This window comes from Chionomys nivalis, chromosome X (assembly GCF_950005125.1).
Source record: "Chionomys nivalis chromosome X, mChiNiv1.1, whole genome shotgun sequence".
NCBI classification, from domain to species: Eukaryota; Metazoa; Chordata; class Mammalia; order Rodentia; family Cricetidae; genus Chionomys; species Chionomys nivalis.
This window is the reverse complement of record NC_080112.1, coordinates 95,203,254-95,225,083: the sequence shown is the minus strand read 5'-3', so window position 1 is coordinate 95,225,083 and position 21,830 is coordinate 95,203,254. Positions and strand designations below refer to the sequence as shown.

Sequence of the window (21,830 nt, the reverse complement as noted above, 5' to 3'; positions counted from 1 at the left end):
CAAGAATCGTGTGTGTGTGTGTGTGTGTGTGTGTGTGTGTGTGTGTGGTTTTTCAAGACAAGGTTTCTATGTGGCTTTGGAGGCTGTCCTGGAACTAGCTCTTGTAGACCAGGCTGGCCTCGAACTCATAGAGATCCGCCTGCCTCTGCCTCCCAAGTGCTGGGATTAAAGGCGTGCTCCACCACCACCCAGCAAGAATCAAGAATAAGTGTAGACAATGAAATACTGGTCAAGTGACTTGCAAAACAGAATCTTTGACTTGAGTTGGAAGTGTTGAAGTCAGAAAACGTAATAGAAATAGAAGTATGCAGGGGTCATGGGGTTGATTCCCTGCACAGTAAATAATCAAACTCCCAAATTTTAGCTTGATTTTATTCCTATGAGTAGATGAATGGTGACATCCGTTCTCATTGCTTCAGTCCACTGGTAAGACTCAGAGTAAAGAGATTGCTAACCCATTTGCTAACTTGGCACAAGCTGGGCTTATCTGGGAAGAAGGAACCTCAGTTAAAAAAAATGCCTCCATCAGATTGGCTGGTAGACAAATTGGGGTATGCATTTTCTTCATTGATAATTGATGTGGGAGGGCCCAGTCCACTGTGGGCTTTTCCACTCCTGGGAAGGTGATCCTAGGCTGTAAAAGAAAGCAAACTGAGTAACCTAGGAAAAAGCAAGCCAGCACTCAGCACTCCACCAAATCCTTTGCATCAATCCTTGCATACAGGTTCCCATTCTGACTTCCCTCAGTGATGGAGTTGACCTGAGAGTTGCAAGCCAAAATAATCCCTTTCCTCCCTAAGTTGCTTTTGGTCGTGGTGTTTCATCAGCTCAATAGAAACCCAACTAAGATAAATAGTTCTTGCTTGATTTTATGTGCTTATTTTTCTTATTGATAATATGGTGTTTCTTTGTATCTAAGACATCTGTACATTATAAACCTGTCATTCATTTGATCAAAATGTTTTAAAGAAAAGATAGCTACATCAAACAGATACACATCAATTGTATGATTCAGTTCTATATCAGAAAAACTAAAATGTGGAAAAAATTGAACCTCAACATTGGCTAATATTTTAAGTGAGTTTGGACTTGATTGATATGTAGCAACCCAGTCCAAAGTCTTTTAAAACACTTTGTTTTTTGTCCTTTCCTTCTATTCCCAAACCTAAAGAGTGACATTATTCAAATTCTGATGGCCTATTATTATACCCCTGCTACTTACTTGTGTGTATATAACTACACAGTCTCCCTTGTCTTAATGTATAATGAAATATTTCCAGCTGGAGCTTGAGCTAAGTCTGTGGTTTACAGACTTGTTTTGCAGCTAAGTCTGTGGTTTACAGACTTGTTTTGCTTTGGTTTTAACTGTCAAGCCTTTTCTTCCCAAATACACTTTTATGAGAGATCTTAACACATAAAAGCACCATTTCCTTGATGAAAAAACTACCATCACCCATGAAGTATCTAATAAGAATGATAGGGGCTCCTTGAAGCACCTTCGAAGAATGTTCATCTAGCCTCTCCTCTTTATATTATTATATTAAGTTTGAGCTCATAAGGTATCAAATACTCCTAATGAATTAATAAAAGAATGATAAGAGAGCTAGAGTTTCTCCATCATTGGTGATATAGATGTTGTCTTAGTTACTTTTCTATTGTGATGAAGCACCATCACCAAGACAATTTGTAAAAGAAATCATTTAATGAGGGACTTGCTTACAGTTTTGGAGGATTAGTCCATGATTATCATGATGTGGAGTGTGGTGGCAGGCAGATAGGCAGGGCAATTGAGCAGTAGCTAAAAGCTCACATCATATCTGCAAGTTGCATACAGAGAGAGACTGAGTCTACCCCAGTGACACACCTCCTCCAATAAGGCCACACCTTCCATCCTTCCTAAACAGTCCACCAGCTGGGAAGCAGACATTCAAATATATGAGCCTGCAGGGAGCATTCTCATTCAAACCACCACAGACATGTTTCTGTATCCCTCATGAGTACAAGGCCAGTACTTTGTTTTGTTTTAGTGTCCTTTTCATTCTCTATATTCTCCATCCTTCCCCCTCCCTAGGTCTCTACTCTATGGATCTTCTATAAATATCCCTGACTATACTGTCTTTGAATACTTGCCTGTCATTGTTTGCTATAAAGTTGTAATTCAACAAATACTTAAAGAGAACTTACTACGTGCCAGATGCTATAGATCGATCACACAGTAGATAAGTAATGTTGAACAAAGTAAAAAAATTTCTTTCTCCATTACTGACAAGACCAAACAGTCCATAAGTGGTGGTGCTTTGGGAGCCGCTAGGCATTCTGAACAGATTTTCACAGATTCATCAAGAGGAAAACAATGGCCCTCAAAGGCGGGAGATTATTACTTACACAAAGAGTACTAACAAGATCACTATTGAATCAGCTCCTCAAATCCTTTGATCAAGGGATAATAACAAAGTAAAAGGGTCCAGATGGCAGGTAACCTGAGCAGTAGGGTAGACTGTTGCTGTGGGGTCAACTCTGCGCTACAGCCAACTACTTTACACTGTGTACTCGGGGTAAGTGAAGTGGCAAGTTCTGTGCTTATCTGGAACTAAGAAGTAGTGTGAGAAACTTCCTCATGGCAGATTGAGGGCCCCCTACAAGGTCGAGAGATGGAAAGAATAAAATAAAAAAAAAAAAAAGAAATAGCAGTGAGGCAATTCCTCAAAAGTTACTTACCTTCCCACACTCCCAGAGGATCATAATATATTCTGCCAAGACCTAGATCACACTATAGTCTAACATCGCTTACACAGCCTATGTGGATATTGCAGGGTCACTAGAATAGCATAGTAGAGACATTTCCCTGCAGGCTGAAAAAATGAGTTTGTCTTGCTGCTTTCACTTAATAATAGGAATAACAGCAAATGATCGAGATAATGTTGATTATGTGCTAAGCATTTCTCTAGAAGCAACAATTACCTTATTAATCACCACACTAACCCTGACACAGATGTTATTATTACTCCCATTTTACAGATGAGGGTATAGAAGCACAAAGCAATTAATTGGTTTAACAACATACTTATAAAATTGGGCAGAGCAATGGCTGTTGAAATCTGATAGATGTATGTGAGGAGTGATTTGAATGCAAAGAAAGGAAAATCCAAGTTCTTGCATGATGGGGATGGCGTTTGACCGGGACATTTGAAGGACAGATGGTACTTTGTCAGGCAGCAAATATGAAATGCATTCTAAGCCAAGCCATCAGTACTGGTAACGTCCTGACACCATGAAAGCGTGTGTTGTGGTTTCTTTTCTTTTTTCTTTTTCAGATTATAAAATAATTACATTTCTCCTTTCCCTTTCCTCCCTCCAAACCCTCTCCTCTATTCCTCCTTACCCTCTTTCAAATTCATGGCCTCATTTTTCATTGTCATTATGTGCATATGTATTTTGAGAACCACTTGTGAAGCTCATGGAGCCTCAGAATCCGTGAATTTCCCACATATTTGCAATTACCATCCATTGCTTTGGATTGTTTTGTTGGCACATTGCAGGGTGAGGTATGGAAAGGAAAACAAAGGAAACCAAGTTCTGTGAGTTACAGTATGTCCTTGTTAGTTTGAATTTGAAACACAGTGGGAAATCTTACTGCTGGTGTCTAGTTGGCTGTTAAATCCAAAACTATACGGAACTCAAGAAGGAGAGTGCAGTTGTTGATTTTCCAAGCTGACATTTGCTTTCTCAGATGTTAGAATGTATGACCACAACGTGCTGCCTCTCCATCATGCTTGAAATAAAGTAGGTGTGATTTTTAACTTGTACACACACACACACACACATATACATACAGACACACACATACACACACACTATGGGGGATTTGAGAGATTATGAAACTTGCAGGAATGGGGCCAATTGGAGGCATAAGAGGCCCTTAGAATGAAGCTGAGCAATTTAAGAATTCAGACACATAAATTCTTACTCCACTTTTAGTACTGAAAACCAAGGGGAACTAGATCAGTGGAGTGAGCCTCAGACAGTGGTATATAATTCAAGATAGAAGGATGATAAGAGAGGAAGAATATCCATCATTGAAACAAGGGAAGAAAGAATGGGATTGACAGAGGCACTGTGGTTGACAAGTGAGGAGCATAGGGGAAGAAACGAAGTATGGGTATCTGAGATGTGTAGGGAGATAGTCTGACCTCTGCAAAGGATGATTTGTGTCAGGAAGCTGGTGGGTACATTGGGGATTTTGATCAGCAAATTCCCATTGTCAATCATCTCCATATTTAATGTCCAAAACTGAATGGGACTACAGTTACTCTGCTAAATGATTCACAGATTGTTCCAAGAGAGGGGAAAGGAAGCCTACAGGTAGTTTAATATCCCTTTTAAATTAGAATTGGTGCATAATTCTTTTCTACTTATACTTCTGAAGGATCTATATTGATAAGGAAACAATCTCGTGTGACCCAACAAACAAGCTTTGTTGATTTGTTTTGTTTTGTTTTTGATGGTCATTTCTTTGAAGTGTGAGCTAGGAGTCTTCTTCCCATCCTTGAACCTCTCTGAGAGCAGGAAGGGATTCAGACATGGTCTGGAAGGCAGTCAACAACTGGAAGACACAACAAAGAGTCACATGTTTATCTCATGTATTTGTTTCAAAAAACTGTCAATCTTTCTAATCAGTTCACCGAGAATTCATGCGCTTTTGAATAGTGTGTTTCTCGAATCTTAAGGTTAAGACAGTCATATTAATTTACTTCTAGTAAATAAATAGATTTAGATACTTAGGAATGAAGTTGATTATCTTTTTTCCATTTAAAATTCTAGAGGACAGACACCTATTTTGTCTTGTTTTGCTAAGCTTCCTGATTATGCTGACCTTGTTTGATGGGTTACATATCAAGTCATGTGTCAGGAAAAAAAGATATCTGAGCTGTAATAGGATTCCTTATTATCAGCTTGAGGCAGCACAGTAAACCTCCAATTAAATTTCTAATAGTTCTCTCAGTAACACACATACATTTATAGTTAATATTGTAACATTAGTTTATAATGGTGGTGGTGGTGGGAGAGGATAACAAATATCTTCTTAAAAGCTAATGTAATTGTGTTGACTTAATATATTTGATTATGAAAGTAATATATTTATAATGTTAAAAATTACAAATATTATTATAAAAAAGCCTTTCATGGTGAGATACATAATAACTACAAAAGGGCTTAAAATCATGGATAGAATAATGGTGCAAAATGTCTTATACATATTACCTAGTAATAGAAATCATCAGTAATTTTACATTTCAATGATGCCATTTTGATGTGGTTTCATCAAATGACCAAAATCACATGCTCCATAATTGTTGAGCCAGAACTGGCAGAAACATTTGATTACAGACAAGCAGTTTCATAACTGGAAAAACAGCAATTCTTAAGGAGGGGATGAACAAAGGAAGACACATAGAATATAAGCAATTTTACTGTAAAGAATAGAATGGTCATTTACCAGAGGTGGGAGAGAGTGGATGGGAAGAAGAATGGGGAAAGGTTGGTTACTGGGCAGTAAATTATAGTTATACAGGAGCAAGAAGCCCAGTAATTATGTAGTATACATTTCAGAAGGCTAAGAGAAAGGAGTTCCAGTGTTTCACAATAAAGAAAGGATACGTGTTGGGGGAGAAAGATAGGGCTAACTTGATTTAAACATCACACACCGGATAAATATATTAAAACATCATGTTGTACCTCATTAATATATGAATAATTTCTAAATATTCGTGTGAATGATTTGTACGTGGGTGCTGTGTATATAATGGGCATATATACATATAATGGGTGTGGGGTCCATAGTCCACATGTGGAAATCAGAAGGCAACCTCGTGTGTTGGTCCTTACCCTCCACTTCATTTGTGATAGGAGTCTATACTGCTGCCTAGTCTCTTGTCTTTCTCTCCCATCTTTAGGCAGAAGGTTTGTGATTAAAGACATACAGATCTGCTGCATGTGTTCTAGGAATTGGAACTCAGGTTCACAACAAGCCCTTTGCCCACCAAGCCATCTCCTCAGCCCAATGTGTACATTTTAATATGTAAGTTAGGATAATTTTAAATAAATAAAGAAGGATTAAATCATGCTCGGAGTATCAGAAAATATCACTAGATTTGTCAGGTAAGAAATGATCAGCCAAACCAAAGCAAAATTAAAAAACTCACAAAAACAAAAACAAGGGGGGTTAGCCAACTACTTCTGGCAGGTGACCTGCCTTGGAGTGTGGTTTATACACCAAGTGACACTCTATTGGAGAAAAACTGATTTTTCCCTTTGCCAGCAGGTACTGACTGCAAGGGGCCTCCTGGTTAAGGGCGGAACTTTGTGTCTCTTCCTCTTCTCCATGCTAGGATTTTGTGTGTTTTGAAGCTGTGCAGGCCTTGTGTGTGCTGCTACATTCTCTTGCGTTCATATGTATATTGCCTCTGTTGTGCTAATTACAGTGTCTGTGAGTTCATAAGTGTATCGGCTCTGTTGTGATATTGTAGTCTCTGTGAGTTCATACGTGTATCTCCTCTATTGTACTGTTAAATTCTCTGAGTTCGTACGTGTATCATGCCCATTGTGTCTGGAAGATATTGTTTCCTTGTGGTCATCCACCACCTCTGGCTCTTATAATCTTTCCTCCTCCTCTTTCACACAGATCCCTGACTGAGTGCTTCTGAGTATCTGTCTCTGCACGTTTCTAGTTGCAGGTGTCTGTATTAATTCTTAGCTACTGCAAAAAGAAACTTCCCTGATGAAGGTCGAACAGCTCCCTGATCTATGGGTATGCCGTTAGAAGTCAGTGGAATAATAATAGTAAATTTTCCCCAGGGGCCCATAACCTATTGAGTCTCAGGTACTTGGAAGAGTTTGTTTGAGTGTTTGTTTGTTGTAATTTTTGCTTTGAGGGTTTTATTCTTGAAAGAGACAGCGCAGTCAAGCCCATGAAGTTGGGTAGGTAGGGGGGTGGTGGGGATCTGGGAGGATTTGGGATAGAGAAAAAAATATGATCAAAATATACTGTAGGTAAAAATTAAAAATAAAGACGTGGCCATTCCTGAATACATATGCATGTGAGAAATAGTCAATTGACTCAGCAGACTACCTTTATAGACATACACATATAGATGTTGTATAAATAATAACTAAAGAAGAGCTCATGAATTTGAGAGGGAATGGGAGATACAGGAAGTTCTAGAGGTGGAGAAGATGGGGTAGAAATTATGTAAATATAGGACTCATGTATGAGTCTCAAAAAAATAAAATCAGTGTGAGAAAAAAATAAAAAGAACTGATTGTTGGTCTTTGGCAGACAGCAGCTTTGGGGTGATGAATTGAGCAGACCTGAGGAAGAGAGCAAGCAAAGACACCAAAATAAATACTGTTCTTTGTTTTGTTTTTTGTTTGAGACAGGGTTTCTCTTATGTAACAGCCACACCTGTTTTCAAATTCACTCTGTAGACCAGACTGGCTCAAACTCACAGAGATCTGCCTGCCTCCGCCTTCTGAGCGCTGGGATTCAAGGCGTGTGCCACCATTTCCCAGCCTATAAATACTATTCTTTAAGGAAGTTTAGTAGAGAAGAGAGAGGGAATACATGGAACTTGGAGAACATTGTAGAATAGGAGAGTTTTCAGTATGCTTTTAAGCTGATGACAACTATGTAGTCTTTTATTGACATCTATTTTTTCTCCTATTGTTTGTCGCTGGATCTAATGAACAAACATTAAAATGTAGTCCTAGTTTGAAGACCTTAAGGTATATCTAGGAAAGAATAGATAGATGCATTTTCACTTACTATCATTTTGTATTCAGGGGCCAGGGATCATTAACTCCCGCCTTTAAGAGGGTCAATCAAGAGTTGTGTAGCTACAACTGAGACATGTGGTACTTGCTGAGAACATGCTGGGCGCCGAGTTCCCTCCTTAGCAACCACTAAAGGATAATCTTGAAAACTAAAGAATTTCCCTATACAAACACGCCCAGATAGCTTCTTTGTACTTTCGAGACCCTGGTTAGAAAGGACCAGTCTGAGTGTGATGGTGCTTGCTTGTAATTCCAGCAGCACTCAGGAGACAGAGACAGAAGGATCACTACAAGTTTGAGGCCAGTCTGCTCTGCGTCCCCATGATGATACTCTGCTCAGGAAATCAGATGGTGGGAGAGAGTCTGGAGATACACGGTGACAACTCAGCAGAATTCCATTCTGTTGACCTTTCCCTCTTTGAGACGCAGTTTGTCCTGCTTCCGTTAATGACCTACCTCCTGGTTTTCTTCCCACGTCAGCCCTCTCTCCTTTGCTCTCATATCACTGTTTGCAGTTCCTTTGAGCTTTGACATCCTTTCCCCTTTATCTGTTCTCTTTCAGTTCAGTCCCTTGGCTTACTTCCCACTTTTTTAGTAGGTGACAGAAACTCAACATGTCCATAAAAAAAAAAAACCTCATAATTGTTTCCTTTGAACATCTTTCTCGTTAAACTTTCTCACGGCAACATTATTTACTAGGGATACTATAGCTAAGAGATAAGAGCACTTGCCTAGCACATAGGAGGCTCAAGCTGAAAACCCAGCTCCGCTCTCATTCCCCTTTCTTTGATATTTCAAGTCAACCCATCAGCAAGTCTTATTTGTTGTACTTTCAAAATACATTCTAAATTCCTCTAATTTTCACCATCATTGCAATTGATTTTGTGTTCCAAAGTACCAGCAATTCTTGCCTGGTCCGCTTTGCTTTTTCTCAGACTCCTCTCCGTGCTTCAGCTGTAGCCTTTTTACACACAGTGTAAAAGATCTTGAAGGAGTAAACGGTCCCTGCACTTTGTAGGGGGACTGGGAGAATTGTAAGTCCAAGGTCAGCCTAGGCTACAGAGTAAATTTGAGGCTGGGCTGAACTATATAGCAAGATTTTTTTCTTATAAAAGATAGCAAACAAATATACAAAATTAGAACACACCTTTCTTTACGCAGACCCCTAAATGCCTTCCTATTGCGCTTAGAACAAAGTCCAAATGCCTTTATCCTGGTCTGTGTGGTCTATATGATCTCAGTCTTACCTTCTTTATCTTGATCTGTGTGATCTATATGATCTCAGTGTTACCTTCTTTATCCTGGTCTGTGTGGTCTATATGATCTCAGTGTTACCTTCTTTATCCTGGTCTGTGTGGTCTATATGATCTCAGTCTTACCTTCTTTATCCTGGTCTGTGTGGTCTATATGATCTCGGTCTTACCTTCTTTATCCTGGTCTGTGTGGTCTATATGATCTCAGTCTTACCTTCTTTATCCTGGTCTGTGTGGTCTATATGATCTCAGTCTTACCTTCTTTATCCTGGTCTGTGTGGTCTATATGATCTCAGTGTTACCTTCTTTTAGTTTCATCTTGGGTTGCATTTACGTCTTTGTTCATTATTTTCTACTCACTCTAGCCATATGGTTGTAATCCTTTAGTATGTCAAGTTCTGTCATTCCATCTGGAATGGTCTTTCACATAGCAAGTTTATTTCCTACTTTTCAATAATTTTACCACCTATTTCTTTCCTATTTGTTGTATCAATTAATGCCCCTAGGATTATATTATGCAATAGTGGCAGATCATTTCTAACGATTATCCACCTTGCTTTTTTTGAGATTTTTAATTTAATTACAATGTTTCCCCCTCCTTTCCCTCCCCCCAAATCCTTCCACATGCCCTCCCTACCACACTCTAGAAGAGGGGCTGGAAAGATTGTAAGATCCTGAGGATAAAGGAGTTTCCTGTGAGATTATGTGTCCTAGGAACATCAGAAGCTACGCTCATGAAGTCTTGCCAGCATGATCTCTCCTCTGGGAGCTGAGCAAGGCTGACACCAGCAACACGTGGGTGTGGTGGGAACAAACCCACAGGGCCATAACCCTTCACCAAGAACTCCAGGCAGCTGAATACAGCTGGGAGTGGGAGAAGTGATGCTCCCTGGGAAAGGGCAGACCAAATTGGTTGTCCATTGCCAACACATAGCCTGGAAATCATACAGACAAATAACAGTATATAGACTAAATGGGTTATATTTAGGGATGTATGTATAGACACATACATGCACACAATAACAGTTGATGGCTATTTCCTATTTCTAATTAGAGCTGTTGTAGTATTTAAGAAAAGACTTAAAGGAGTTGAAGAAATGAAATTTGAATATACAAAAATCATTGGAGTGAACATTTGAATCACTAATATTTAAGATATGAGATGATATCAGAAATAATTTAAAGAATAAGCAACTATTCTCAGTGAAATCAGTAGCATCCTGGAAATAGATAGGTGATTTGAATATAAGCAGTAATGGACAGTAGCGTATAAAGATGTGGAAATTTTAAGTATATATAGCTGAGATGTACCAAACAGTTTTATATCCATATACATAATGAAATGGTCAGTAAAATCATGTCAGTTTATTTATACATCATTTCATATGTTGCCTTTCGTGGGCATTTGTAAAGGATACCTAAAGTTGAATCTCAGAAATTTTTTACTAGACAGTATAACCTTAATTATAGTCTTCATGCTATATTTCAAGTCTGGGTTTATTCTTCTTACATTCTTGAAATTTTGAACTCTGTTACCAAGATTTTACATTCCCCTATCTCTGGTAGCCACTATTCTCTCTCTGTCTATGCATTTCCTTTTAAAAAGATGGTGCATATAAGACAGACCCTTTCATTTTTGTGCCTGGATTTTGTCACTTGGCATGATGTAGGACATGGAATGTTTTTACTGAAAGAGAAGGGACAGACAGTAATATAAAGGAGATGGAAGAAACAAACAAAAAACAAAAACCCAGAACCAGTTGAAAAGACTATGAGGGAAGCAGTGCCCTCAGTGGAGGTACAGATTTCATTTAGACAGAAAACGAAGAAGCTGTTCAAGGAGGTAAGCAATGAGGAAGGGGTGAGACACTGTGTGTTCCAGTGTACCTAACAGAAGACAAGCAAGGAATCGGTGAAGTGTAGAAAACAGCAGAAGAACTATGAATATCCTTATGCTAATTATTATGTTAGAAATAGTGAAACTTCTTATTATTTTGGGAAAATGGTGATAAAAGCATAATGGCCTTGGTTTGGTCTGTAGCAGGACAGTTAGTGGTGTACTGTTTAGGAGAATGTTGGGTGCCTGTGGAATTATGTGGATGAGCTAAGTTTAGTTTTTGGCTTTGTAAGCAGTGTCTCACTATGTTTCGTAGTCTGGCCTTGAACTCACAATCTCCCTGCCTGTCTTCCAACTGCTGGAGGTACAGGCTGCCTCGCCGCACCTGGATCTGAGCTTCCTCTTGACTCCTATCATAGGAGAGGAGTCATATTTCTGGGACAGATTTAAAGAAGAAAAGGAAGGCCTGGCAATGTAGTACTGAACTGTTTAAAAAGCTAATGACATTATAGAAAACTTACATTAATTAAAACTCTGTCTTATTGACTTTGTGTGCTTGTTGTAGAGAATGCATGCCTGTATATATTTACTCTTTAAAGATGAATGTTTATGTAAATTCAAGGTACGGACCATCATTTTTGTTTTTTCATTTTCCTACAGATTACTGTTGCTCAAGAGGTTATATATTACTGGGGTTGCATGGAAAAAAAGATCTCATGTGTTTCCATAGTTCAACAGTAGGAAATTAAATTGTTGAAGCGATTCAAAATCAAATCTACACAAGTCTCTCTTATCACAGTTTCCTGATGTTGTTTTGTTTTATAGTGAAATTCAATTTCAACTTTTTAAAAGACTCAAATGAATCAGGAATAGTGTCTATACTTCTGACAAATAGAATTATTTTATGATATCTACAGCCCTTGAATTAATTTAGAATAGTTTTCAAAATACCAACATGAAACCATCTGTATATATTAAGCTTTACTGAAATTTCAGCAAATATTATAGGCTAGCCAAGTCATATATAAAATATCCTAAAATTATTTTTTAAAAATACATTTTAATTGAAATAGAATTACATCACTTTCCCCCTCTTTTTGCCCCTCTAACCCCTCCTATGTTCCCCCTCAAGTTGTTAGCCTCTTTTATTATATATGTATACACACACACAACCTGCTAAGTTCATTTTTGTTGCTGGTATGTATATGATTTTAGGACTGAACATTTTTGTATTGGGTAATTAATTAGGGGGCTCATTCCTGTTTAGGGACTGGATCTCCTCTCAGCAGTCATTAATTGCTTGTAGTTCCTTGTCTTGTGGGTAGAATCTCATGGTATTTTCCCCCCCTTGAGCATTAGCATCTCTATTGATAATGTCATTGTTCAGATCTTGTTTGTGCAGTCATCTTTGAATGAATTCAATTTGTAAGCTATGTAAAAGAAAGAATCTAAATTCTTTTGTTTGGTCAGTGGTATCCTGGATGTGGAACTTTTTAACAAAGAAAGAAAGCCTTTCTCACAATCAGAGGTCAACTGTTTTCCAAGTATTCATTGACAGTACCAATTATTAAAAAGTCTGACTCATGTTTCAGGAGGGGTTTCTGCTAAGATTACAAGAGATAATTTTTTCCTTTAAAGAACTAAACAGTTCAAAGTAAAGAAACCGTTGTATCCCTTGATCCATGTGACGAGTACAAGTCCTTCCAGTTTCAAGAGGGGATTTACTGTTAGATCCCCATGGAATCCTTATCTTGTTAGAGATTGGTGTGCACCATCCCACCTAATCTGTCTTTTCTCTTGTCCCTCCTTTGAAATATTGTAGCAGACACTTTTAATTTTCTTAAGAGGAAAAATTAGTGAGCTGCTTCTTTGAATTATCTTTCACTGGAAGCACAGATTATTATAATAACCACTTTGAAGTTCTGCCTAGGAATTCTATCTAAATTTCACATACATCATCAGTCTTTCTTCTCAATTATCCTTTCAATCGTTATGAAATACTATTTTACTTTTAAACAGTTTCAAAGTTAAGAAACAAATAGTTCTATCCCTTGATCTATTTGGTGAATATGAGACATTAAAGGGCATCTCAAATTGACTATCTGACTGGAAGGTTATTTCAGCAGAAGTAGGACTTTGGTCCTATCTAATGCTCATTTATTTTAAGTCAGAGTGCCTATAACTGCTTCTGTGAAAAATGTGCGATTTATTTCAATTAGGGCATCTCTAATTATGAAGATTTAATTTCTGAAACGTATTTTAGAAGGTAACTGTTTGAACAAAAATTTAACCACAGGAAGTACTTAAACACTATCCCCTCTAGATTGCTGGCTATCATCATACTTAAGTACAGATTTAATAAATTCAGAAGCATATATTGATCCACATACCTTATGCTACGGAAATACTGTTGTGTGCATTGAGCATTTTAGGAGGAAATTCCAGTATGTCACATTATTTCATATGCATTTCCCTTAAACCTTGCTTTTACCCTGGCCATTCCAACAACTGGACTATCCAAATAACTAAAATGCCAGGTCATCAAGTTCATCTTTTAAAAAGCTTCATAATTTACCTGAACTTTGGATTTCATTTTTTCATTCTTTTGTTTATAGATACTATATGTCCTCCCACTTTTATGTATATATGTGTGTGTGTGTGTGTGTGTGTGTGTGTATCATAATGTTAACTCCCAACACAAAATGTGTTCTGCTGGCTAATTTATGTCACTTTGACACAAGCTGGAGTCATTTTTGAAAAGGTAACCTCAATTGAGAAAATGTTCCCACCAGATTAGCCCTTGGACAAGCCCACTGTCCGTTTTTTAAAAATTTAGGATTGATGTAGGAGGGCCCAGATCACAGTGGGTGGTGACATCTTTGGGCGGATGGTCCTGGGATGCATATGAATAACAGTTCATGGGGACCAAGTCAGTAGCAGCCTTCCTCTATAACTTCTGCATCAGTTCCTGCCTCCCGGTTCCTGCCTGGAGGATAATGGACTATAAGCTCTAAAATGAAATAAACCCGTTCTTCCCCAAGTTGTTTATGATCATGGCATTTTATTACAGCAATAAAAACCCTAACTAAGAGAGATGTAAATTAGAGAAGTGCAATTTTGTGGCAAAATATACATTTATCATTGGTGACGCTTAGTTATTCAGAGTGCTGTATAACCACCACTAATATCTATTTTCCAAATTATTTTCTTATACCTAAAAGGAAATCTCACACACATTTATCAGATACCACTTTTCTCTACTCCTCAGCCTCTATCAAACTCCAGTCCAATTTCTTCCTCTGGATTGGCCTAGGCTGAACGTGCTATATAAATAAAATCCTACACAATGCACCTTTTAATGCTTGGCTTCTTTCCTTTAGCATAATGTTTTCAGGATTTATCAATAAAATGTACTTTGGCTAGAGAGATGGCGCAGCAGTAAAGAGCACTGGTGGCTTTGGCAGAAGGCCTGGGTTTTAGTCCCAGTACCTACATGGCGGCTTGCAACTGCCTGTAACTCCAGTCCCAAGAGATTGATGCCTTCTTCTGACCACTAGGCACTGGGTATAATGTGGTGCACAGACATACATGCAGACAGATGTTGAGGGAGCGGCGGGCTGCGTCCCGCCACCCGGCTAGCTTTACACCTGAAATAATTACACGGAAACTGTATTCTTTTAAACACAGCTTGGCCCATTAGTTTTAAGCTCTTATTGGCTAGCTCTTACATATTGATCTAACCCATTTCTAATATTCTGTGTAGCACCACGAGCTGGCTTACCAGGAAAGATCTTAACCTGCGTCTGTCTGGAGTGGGAGAATCATGGCGACTCCTGACTCGGCTTCTTTCTCCCAGCATTCTGTCTGTCCACTCCACCTACCTAATTTTCTGTCCTATCAGGGCCAAGACAGTCTCTTTATTTAACCAATGAAATTAATACAAAACAGAAGACTCTCCCCCATCAGACAGAACCCTCATACACATTTAAAAATATTTAATGTACTCTGTCCTTTTCTTCAGCTGAATAATATTCCACTGTGTGTACATGTTACACTTTCTTTATCCATTCATCAATGAACGCATATTTTGGTTGTTGATACATTTTGACTGTGTTGAATGCTGCTATTATGAACAAAACCATGTACAAAATTTTGAATATATTTTATTTTTCTTTTTTTCTTCCTTTTTCCTTTTTGTCATTGCTGTTGTTTTGAGACAAGGTCTCATGTGGCTCAGGCTTTTCTCAACTCAATATGTAGCCACAAGTGGCCTTTTGGATCTATAACCAGAAGTGGAAATGCTGCTGACTGCTGGGCCCTATAGTAAATGTGATGAAACATTTGTAAGTGCAATCTTGCTAAACTAGTAGGAAGTCCTTGTTAGGAGATGGAGGTTATAGTACTATTTTTCTTTTGTTCACTTAACTTTTCTGGAGGCCAATACTTTCCTGGAAAATGTGGTATGGGTATTTTTATCAAGAGATTGCAAATTGGCATGACCAACCTACACTTAACATGACATTTTCTACGTTTATGTGAGTCCTACTCATATAAAGGTGTCCAAAGATCTCTACAAGTCTAGTGAGTCAGAAGATGTTTAGTCACATTACCGATGCCTGCCCTTTATCTCCTCGATGAACTACTCGGTCTCTCCATGACTAAAATGGAGCTAATAACTTCTGTTTATTAAGATCAATAAAAGGAAACCACATAGCCTGGCACACAGTTGGCATTTCCTCTTAGCAAATATTATTTCTGCATTCTTTATATAGTCTTATGCTTTCAAAAGTAACTGCTTTCCAAAATGGCAGTATTTTCTTATTTTATCTTAGGTGAAAATTAAACTGCCCGATACAAACCCTTCTGAAATTCAAATTGATATCCAAGAAACTCTCCTTGATCTTCGCACTCCTAAAAAGTAAGTAAAACATAGAATTGAAGTAGAATATTATCAAATTAATGAGTCATTAGAATATTGCTTTTTATTTTATTTATTTTTTTATTTTATTTTTATTTTTTTATATTTATTTATTTATTAAAGATTTCTGCCTCCTCCCCACCACCGCCCCCTATTTCCCTCCCCGTCCCCCGATCAAGTCCCCCTCCCTCGTCAGCCCTAAGAGCAATCAGGGTTCCCTGCCATGTGGGAAGTCCAAGGACCACCCACCTTCATCCAGGTCTAGTAAGGTGAACATCCAAACTGCCTAGGCTCCCACAAAGCCAGTACGTGCAGTAGGATCAAAAACCCATTGCCATTGTTCTTGAGTTCTCAGTATTTTAAAGCTAGTTTTCATCAACCTTAGAGTCCTAAGAAGAGTGAGATGTTCGTTGAGAATTCAGATATTTTAATCTGCACAATCAAGTGAATTTGGGGACGAGGCTATAACTATGGGATAAAGTGCTTGCTTAGTGTGCACAGGACTGTGATTAATCCAAAAATGTTTGGATTAATATTTTTTTGTATTTTATATTTTTTTATATTTTATATTTTGCAACTGCATACTGGTTATGGCCTGACACCATTGAAAAATAATCCTTGACATTCTAATATAGTTTTATCTATCAGGAAAAAACTAGCTGGAAGTGCTAAGCTGTAAGCTTTGCTTACATACTAATGGGAAATTGGGTGCAGTGGTTGTAGAAGGGAAGTGCCATCTTTAAACTTTTGGAAGTTAGTAGGCCTCTAAGATTAAAATTTGAGGACTGTTCATTTTTTTTCAAAATCATAGTCTTCTCATTAGGTCAGTTCAAATCATGTTCCTCAGACAACACATTCAGGAATAGCCTTACAAAATATTTCACCTGAAGCATAGATAAACCAGTCCTGACTCTCAAAACTCACTCTTTTGAAAGGACATTATTGGACTCTGGCGCATATTTGAAGAAGTATCTAAGTGTCTCACTGATTTGCTCCATTCCCATGTGGATTGCAGCAGTGAATACATATTGGCTATTGCTGTGGCCCGTTCTCTAGAACTCATCACTTTTTCTCTCTGGGCTTAGGAAGCAGGCAGTTGCTGGAACATTCCTGTCCTTTATTATCAATATCTACAATTTTCTTTTGTTGAGCTTAGGGTTTTGAGAAGATTTTTAAAAAAGAGTGGTCTACAAAAAGACTATTCTTTATTTCTGCAGAAAATTCATTTAACACAAAATGATCTACAGATGAATATTTAGCTAAACATTCTTCTGAGCATTCCCACCACTTAAAAAGGTATTCTAGTTTATTCCCAGGGTATTAGCTGGGGTCATCCTTGTGGATTCTTGGGAATTTTTCTAGAGTCAGGTTTCTTGCTAACCCCAAAATGGCTCCCTCAGTCAAGAGATCTCTTTCCTTGCTCTCATATCTGAACAAGCATGGGATCAGACTAGTCCCTCTGAATGTGGCTGACAATTGGGGCAGACTGAGGGGCCAATGACAATGGCACTGGGATTTGTCTCTACTGCGTGTACTAGCTTTTTGGGATCCTATTCTCTTTGAATGTATACCTTGCTCAACCTGGATGTAGTGGGGAGGGCCTTTGACTTCCCACAGGGCAGGGTGCCTTGCCCTCTCTTATGATTGGAAGGGGATGGGGGAAGGGTGTGTGGAGGGAGTGGGAGGGAAGTGGAAGGAGGGGAGGAAGTGGGAATTTGGATAGGTATTTTTTAAGTAATAAAATGAAATAATAATTTTTAAAAAGGTATTCTCACATCCCATCTTACAAAAATTAGATTCACTATTCTTACCATCACTCCACAGAGCAGTTAAGCTTTATGCAATATTTTTATACACATTTATTCTTCCTACAACCTTTGTAAGGAAAGTTGGTTAAGTGAACAGTCAGTCTTCCGTGGTATTTTCATGCCTGCTAAAATCACACGCATATCTACACCCCGTGCAGTTAATTTCCGTTTCTCTGGCAGTTCTCACTGTCTCCATCAATCTTGAGGCAGCTGCTGTAGCTTCGCCGTCATTCCAGCTATCCCCCAGAACTCACTAAATGAAAGTCTCTCACAGAGGCACCTTTCCACATAGAACCTGGGCTGAATTAGGTCGTTTGTGTACTCTATTTTTATGTTAAATTATCTAAATAACGTGGACACGTGAAAAATAACATATATACCATCTGAGTTTGCTTTCTGTTGCTGTGATCAAACCTTGACCAAAAGCGGCTTGGGGAGGAAGGGCTTATTTCATTTTTGCAGTTCTTGGGTCATAGTCCATCCTTGAGTAAAGCCAGAGCAAGAACACAAGCAGGCCGGGAGCCTGGAGACAAGAACTGAACCAGGGCACAGGGGAGTGCTGCTCGCTGGCTCAGTGGGAGGCCTGTCTCAGAACAAAAGATGAAGAGCAGCTGAGGAAGACTCTTGATGCCACCTTCTGCCCTCCACATGCACTCCCTTGCATGTGCACACACAGAGAAACACGAATACACATGCCACATCCGCACATGCACACTTAAGCCCTGTCTACTGAGAACGCGAGGGCAATAAGTGGTTCGCATGTTTCATTTTCTTCAGGTAACAGCGTGCTATGGCCCTTGGCATACTTCAGATTCCTACCACTATGACAGGATTATGGTTGGCTTATTGCAGTGACACATTTAAAAGCACACAGCTGAGCCATAAACAGCAGGATAAACCAAGCAATTCATTGCAACGAATTTGTCAGTATGCAGTAGTAAGAACCAGAAGCAAAATGAAAGAAATATTTCCATTGATCTGGCATTGAAATCATTCCAGGCCAAGTATTTAAAGTCTACATATGTAGTAGAGGTTCACCCTAAAGTGGTGTTAGCAGAAGCGTTAAAGAACCACCCCAATTTCAAATTTGTTTCAGCTGTCTGCATTCTACCTACATATAAATTAGACTGATACCAGATTAGCCGAACAAACTTAAAGAGGCATGGTTCTAGTTCTACACTAGAGGCATAGCCTGAGATGTTATACAATGCAGAACAAGGTCAATTTAGAGAAAGAGGGAGACTCATTCAAAACAACTATTTGGATTTTTAAAAATGGAACAGGATCTTACTATGCAGCCCAGGGTAACCTGGGATTCTCATTGTTGCCTACACTGGTCTTGAACTTGGGAATCTTCCTGCTTCTACATAGATATGCATGCACCACATGCGGCTTGCCTGCTTAGAAGTATAAGGACCCAAACTGAAACATGATCTGTGTTATATAGGTATATTTTATTTGATATTTATATTGTCTAAATACTTTCTCAGGAAAGTCAAGCATCCTGGTCACACACACACACACACACACACACACACACAGAGCCTTATTGAACATGGTATATTACTCTAGGAAGTTCATTCTGATCTCATTTTGTTTTATCTTGCCTCCTTTGTAGGAAGCTGATAGTAAACTTCCCCCGGCCCGTGGAACGTAACAGCGCTAAAGCATCCTATATCCAGGAAGCTGAAACACTTGAAGTCAGGATGACTCTGCAAAGAGACTTTGATTTCGATCTTTCCTGAAACTGTATGAATAAAGAAAAGAAAAGGGAAAAACACATGACAATGAAACAGGTTTTCTTTAAACTTTGAATGTTGGTTATGTCCTCTTTTGTTTTCTGACATATTTTAGAAAGGTCCAGAACTTTAGTGGTGTTTTGATCTGTTACAGTCACTTCTGTTACTCTTAGGAAACATGGTTCTCTCATACAATAGGGTGCTGCTCCATTTTTATAGTGAGAGATGAATAAGATATTTACAGGTTATCCAACAAGATTACATTATCAATTGCAAATGCAACTATGACCATAAAATAGGTGATTCACTTAAATCAACAGTCTGAAGATCTAGTTCATTACACTCTGATAGAACCTGCTACATAGGAATTTGTCATTATTATCATCTGAAAAATTCATTTGGTTGTTTTTTTTTATTGATTTTTGTCAATGATTTAGGCTGTTTTCTATCCATGCCCTCAATATTGCTTTGTAACATACAGGTAAAAAAGGACTATAAATAATTTGCTGTGTCCTATGAGCCATGTGTTTACTTGAAAAAGTAAAATGTATAGATTAGATATATTTGTAGATTCAATTTTCTCCCATTTTTATATCCCTATTGGACACTCTTATTTTTATACATTGTTCCAGTGATATTTGCATTTTGTATACTACTGAATGAGAATATTTCATGACTTTATTAAAAGTTATATTTTATCATTGTTGTAACTTTGACTTCACACATCATTGTAGAACTATGAGATTAACTGGGAGTCAATTTGAAAAGAGATAAACATCTGAAATATGTTTATCTCTTCTGTGTTAACCATCAAGAGGATACTCAGTAAAATATTTCATGGTGTCAATTACGTTCATAGCTACCAGCCGTCTAGTTTCTTATTCTAACAAAAGAATAAGACTAAGGTTTTAAAAGAAGTGATTATCAAAGCACTATGCCAAGAGACTCTGACATTTAAGTTACCATCATGACTGTTCCATGAGGGGAAGAAGAGAAGGAGAGAGGGAGGAAGGGAGGAGAGGAGAGAGGAAGAGGGAGAAATGCAAAGGAAATTAGTGTCTATGAATTTCAGTCACATGTGTTGGAACACTAGAAGGTTTTTTGCTTTGCTTTCTTAGCATCTTCTTCGACAGTTATGTTCTAAGGATTTAATATCACAGGTCAGGAGTGGTGGCACACACCTTTAATCCCAGCACTCAGGAGGCAGAGGCAGGTGGATCTCTGTGAGTTCAAAGCCAGCCTTATCTACCTAGTGAGTTCCAGGACAACCCTACAGAGACCTTGTCTCAAAAGATAATTTAATATCACAACCTAAAATGTAATCTCAGTGACAATACTAAGTAGCAATCGATATCTTTCTTCTCTAGAGAATATTGGTGACTCTGAAAAGTGTGTCTCTTTTTTTTCCCCTGTAACACTGACTTTAATTATGAAGGCAATTATTACTCAAACTAACAGAATGTCTTCAAGTTGTCCCTAGACCAGTAGATACTTAGGTCACCATGACTTGGCCTTTAGTTATGTTGTGCTATATCAATTATATAAAGAAAGAGAGTTCCAAGAACAGTGAAATATGCTCAATGATTGTGCCCATCTTAAATCATCCTCCTTTACTGTCCTTAGCCTTAGAATAAAAGCACTGTTGCTTTGGTTTAAGGTGCAGTCACAAGACTTTCTTCTTTTACAAATAGTCCACTAAATAAAACATAGAAATGACAATATAAAAGGAAAATTACCTTGTCACCGTTTTTAGTGAATCATAGCCACTTTCAGAATTGTAATTTAGAACCCCGGTTGTGGCATCGTATATCCTACTATCCTGGCTTGCTTTCATCTTGCTGTGAAGACAGCATGACCAAAGGCTTCTCAGAAATGAAGGAGTTTATTTCCCTTCCACTTCCACATCACAGTCCCTCATCCAGGAGAGTCAAGGTAGGAACCTGGAGGTACGGACTGAAGCTGTGGAAGGAAGCTGCTTAGTGAATTGCTCTCCAGCTTTCTCAACCTGCTTTCTTATGCCATCCAGGGCCATTCAGGGCCATCTGACCAGAGGTAGCACCACCCACAGTGACTGGGCCCTCCCACCTCAATAAAATGCCCTCACAGACATGACCACAGGCCAGTCTGATGGACACAATTGCTGAGGTTCTATCTTCTCAGATAACCCCAAATTTTGTCATGTAGACAAACAAGCAAACAACCCCCCCAAACCTAACCAGCACACATACTTAAGACAAGATACACAGGGTTTTGGGGAACGGAGAGAGCAGTAAAGCTTTTCAACACAAAGGATAGCAGATGTGGAGATGCAGGTCTGAAAGAGGTGTGGGATGAAAGAAAGGAAACGCATGATCCTGGGGGCTTATGATTAGAGAGAAGGTTGGAAAGGTAGACCAGGGAACTGTCCTATAGAACCTTGTAAGCTATGGTTAAAATTTGGACTTT

General features: G+C 38.5%; 1 protein-coding gene across 1 annotated transcript in view; it reads left to right on the top strand.

Annotated features, from left to right (window-relative positions):
- The window catches only part of Dnaaf6 (dynein axonemal assembly factor 6), a 40,445-nt gene extending 20,701 nt beyond the window's left edge, over positions 1-19,744 (top strand). Inside the window, exons 6-7 of the mRNA XM_057760313.1 lie at positions 15,753-15,838; positions 19,265-19,744. Coding sequence (XP_057616296.1) covers positions 15,753-15,838; positions 19,265-19,391 — 213 coding nt within the window. The 3' untranslated portion in view covers positions 19,392-19,744. The remainder of the gene's footprint in view (positions 1-15,752; positions 15,839-19,264) is intronic.
- Positions 19,745-21,830: the final 2,086 nt, after the last annotated feature.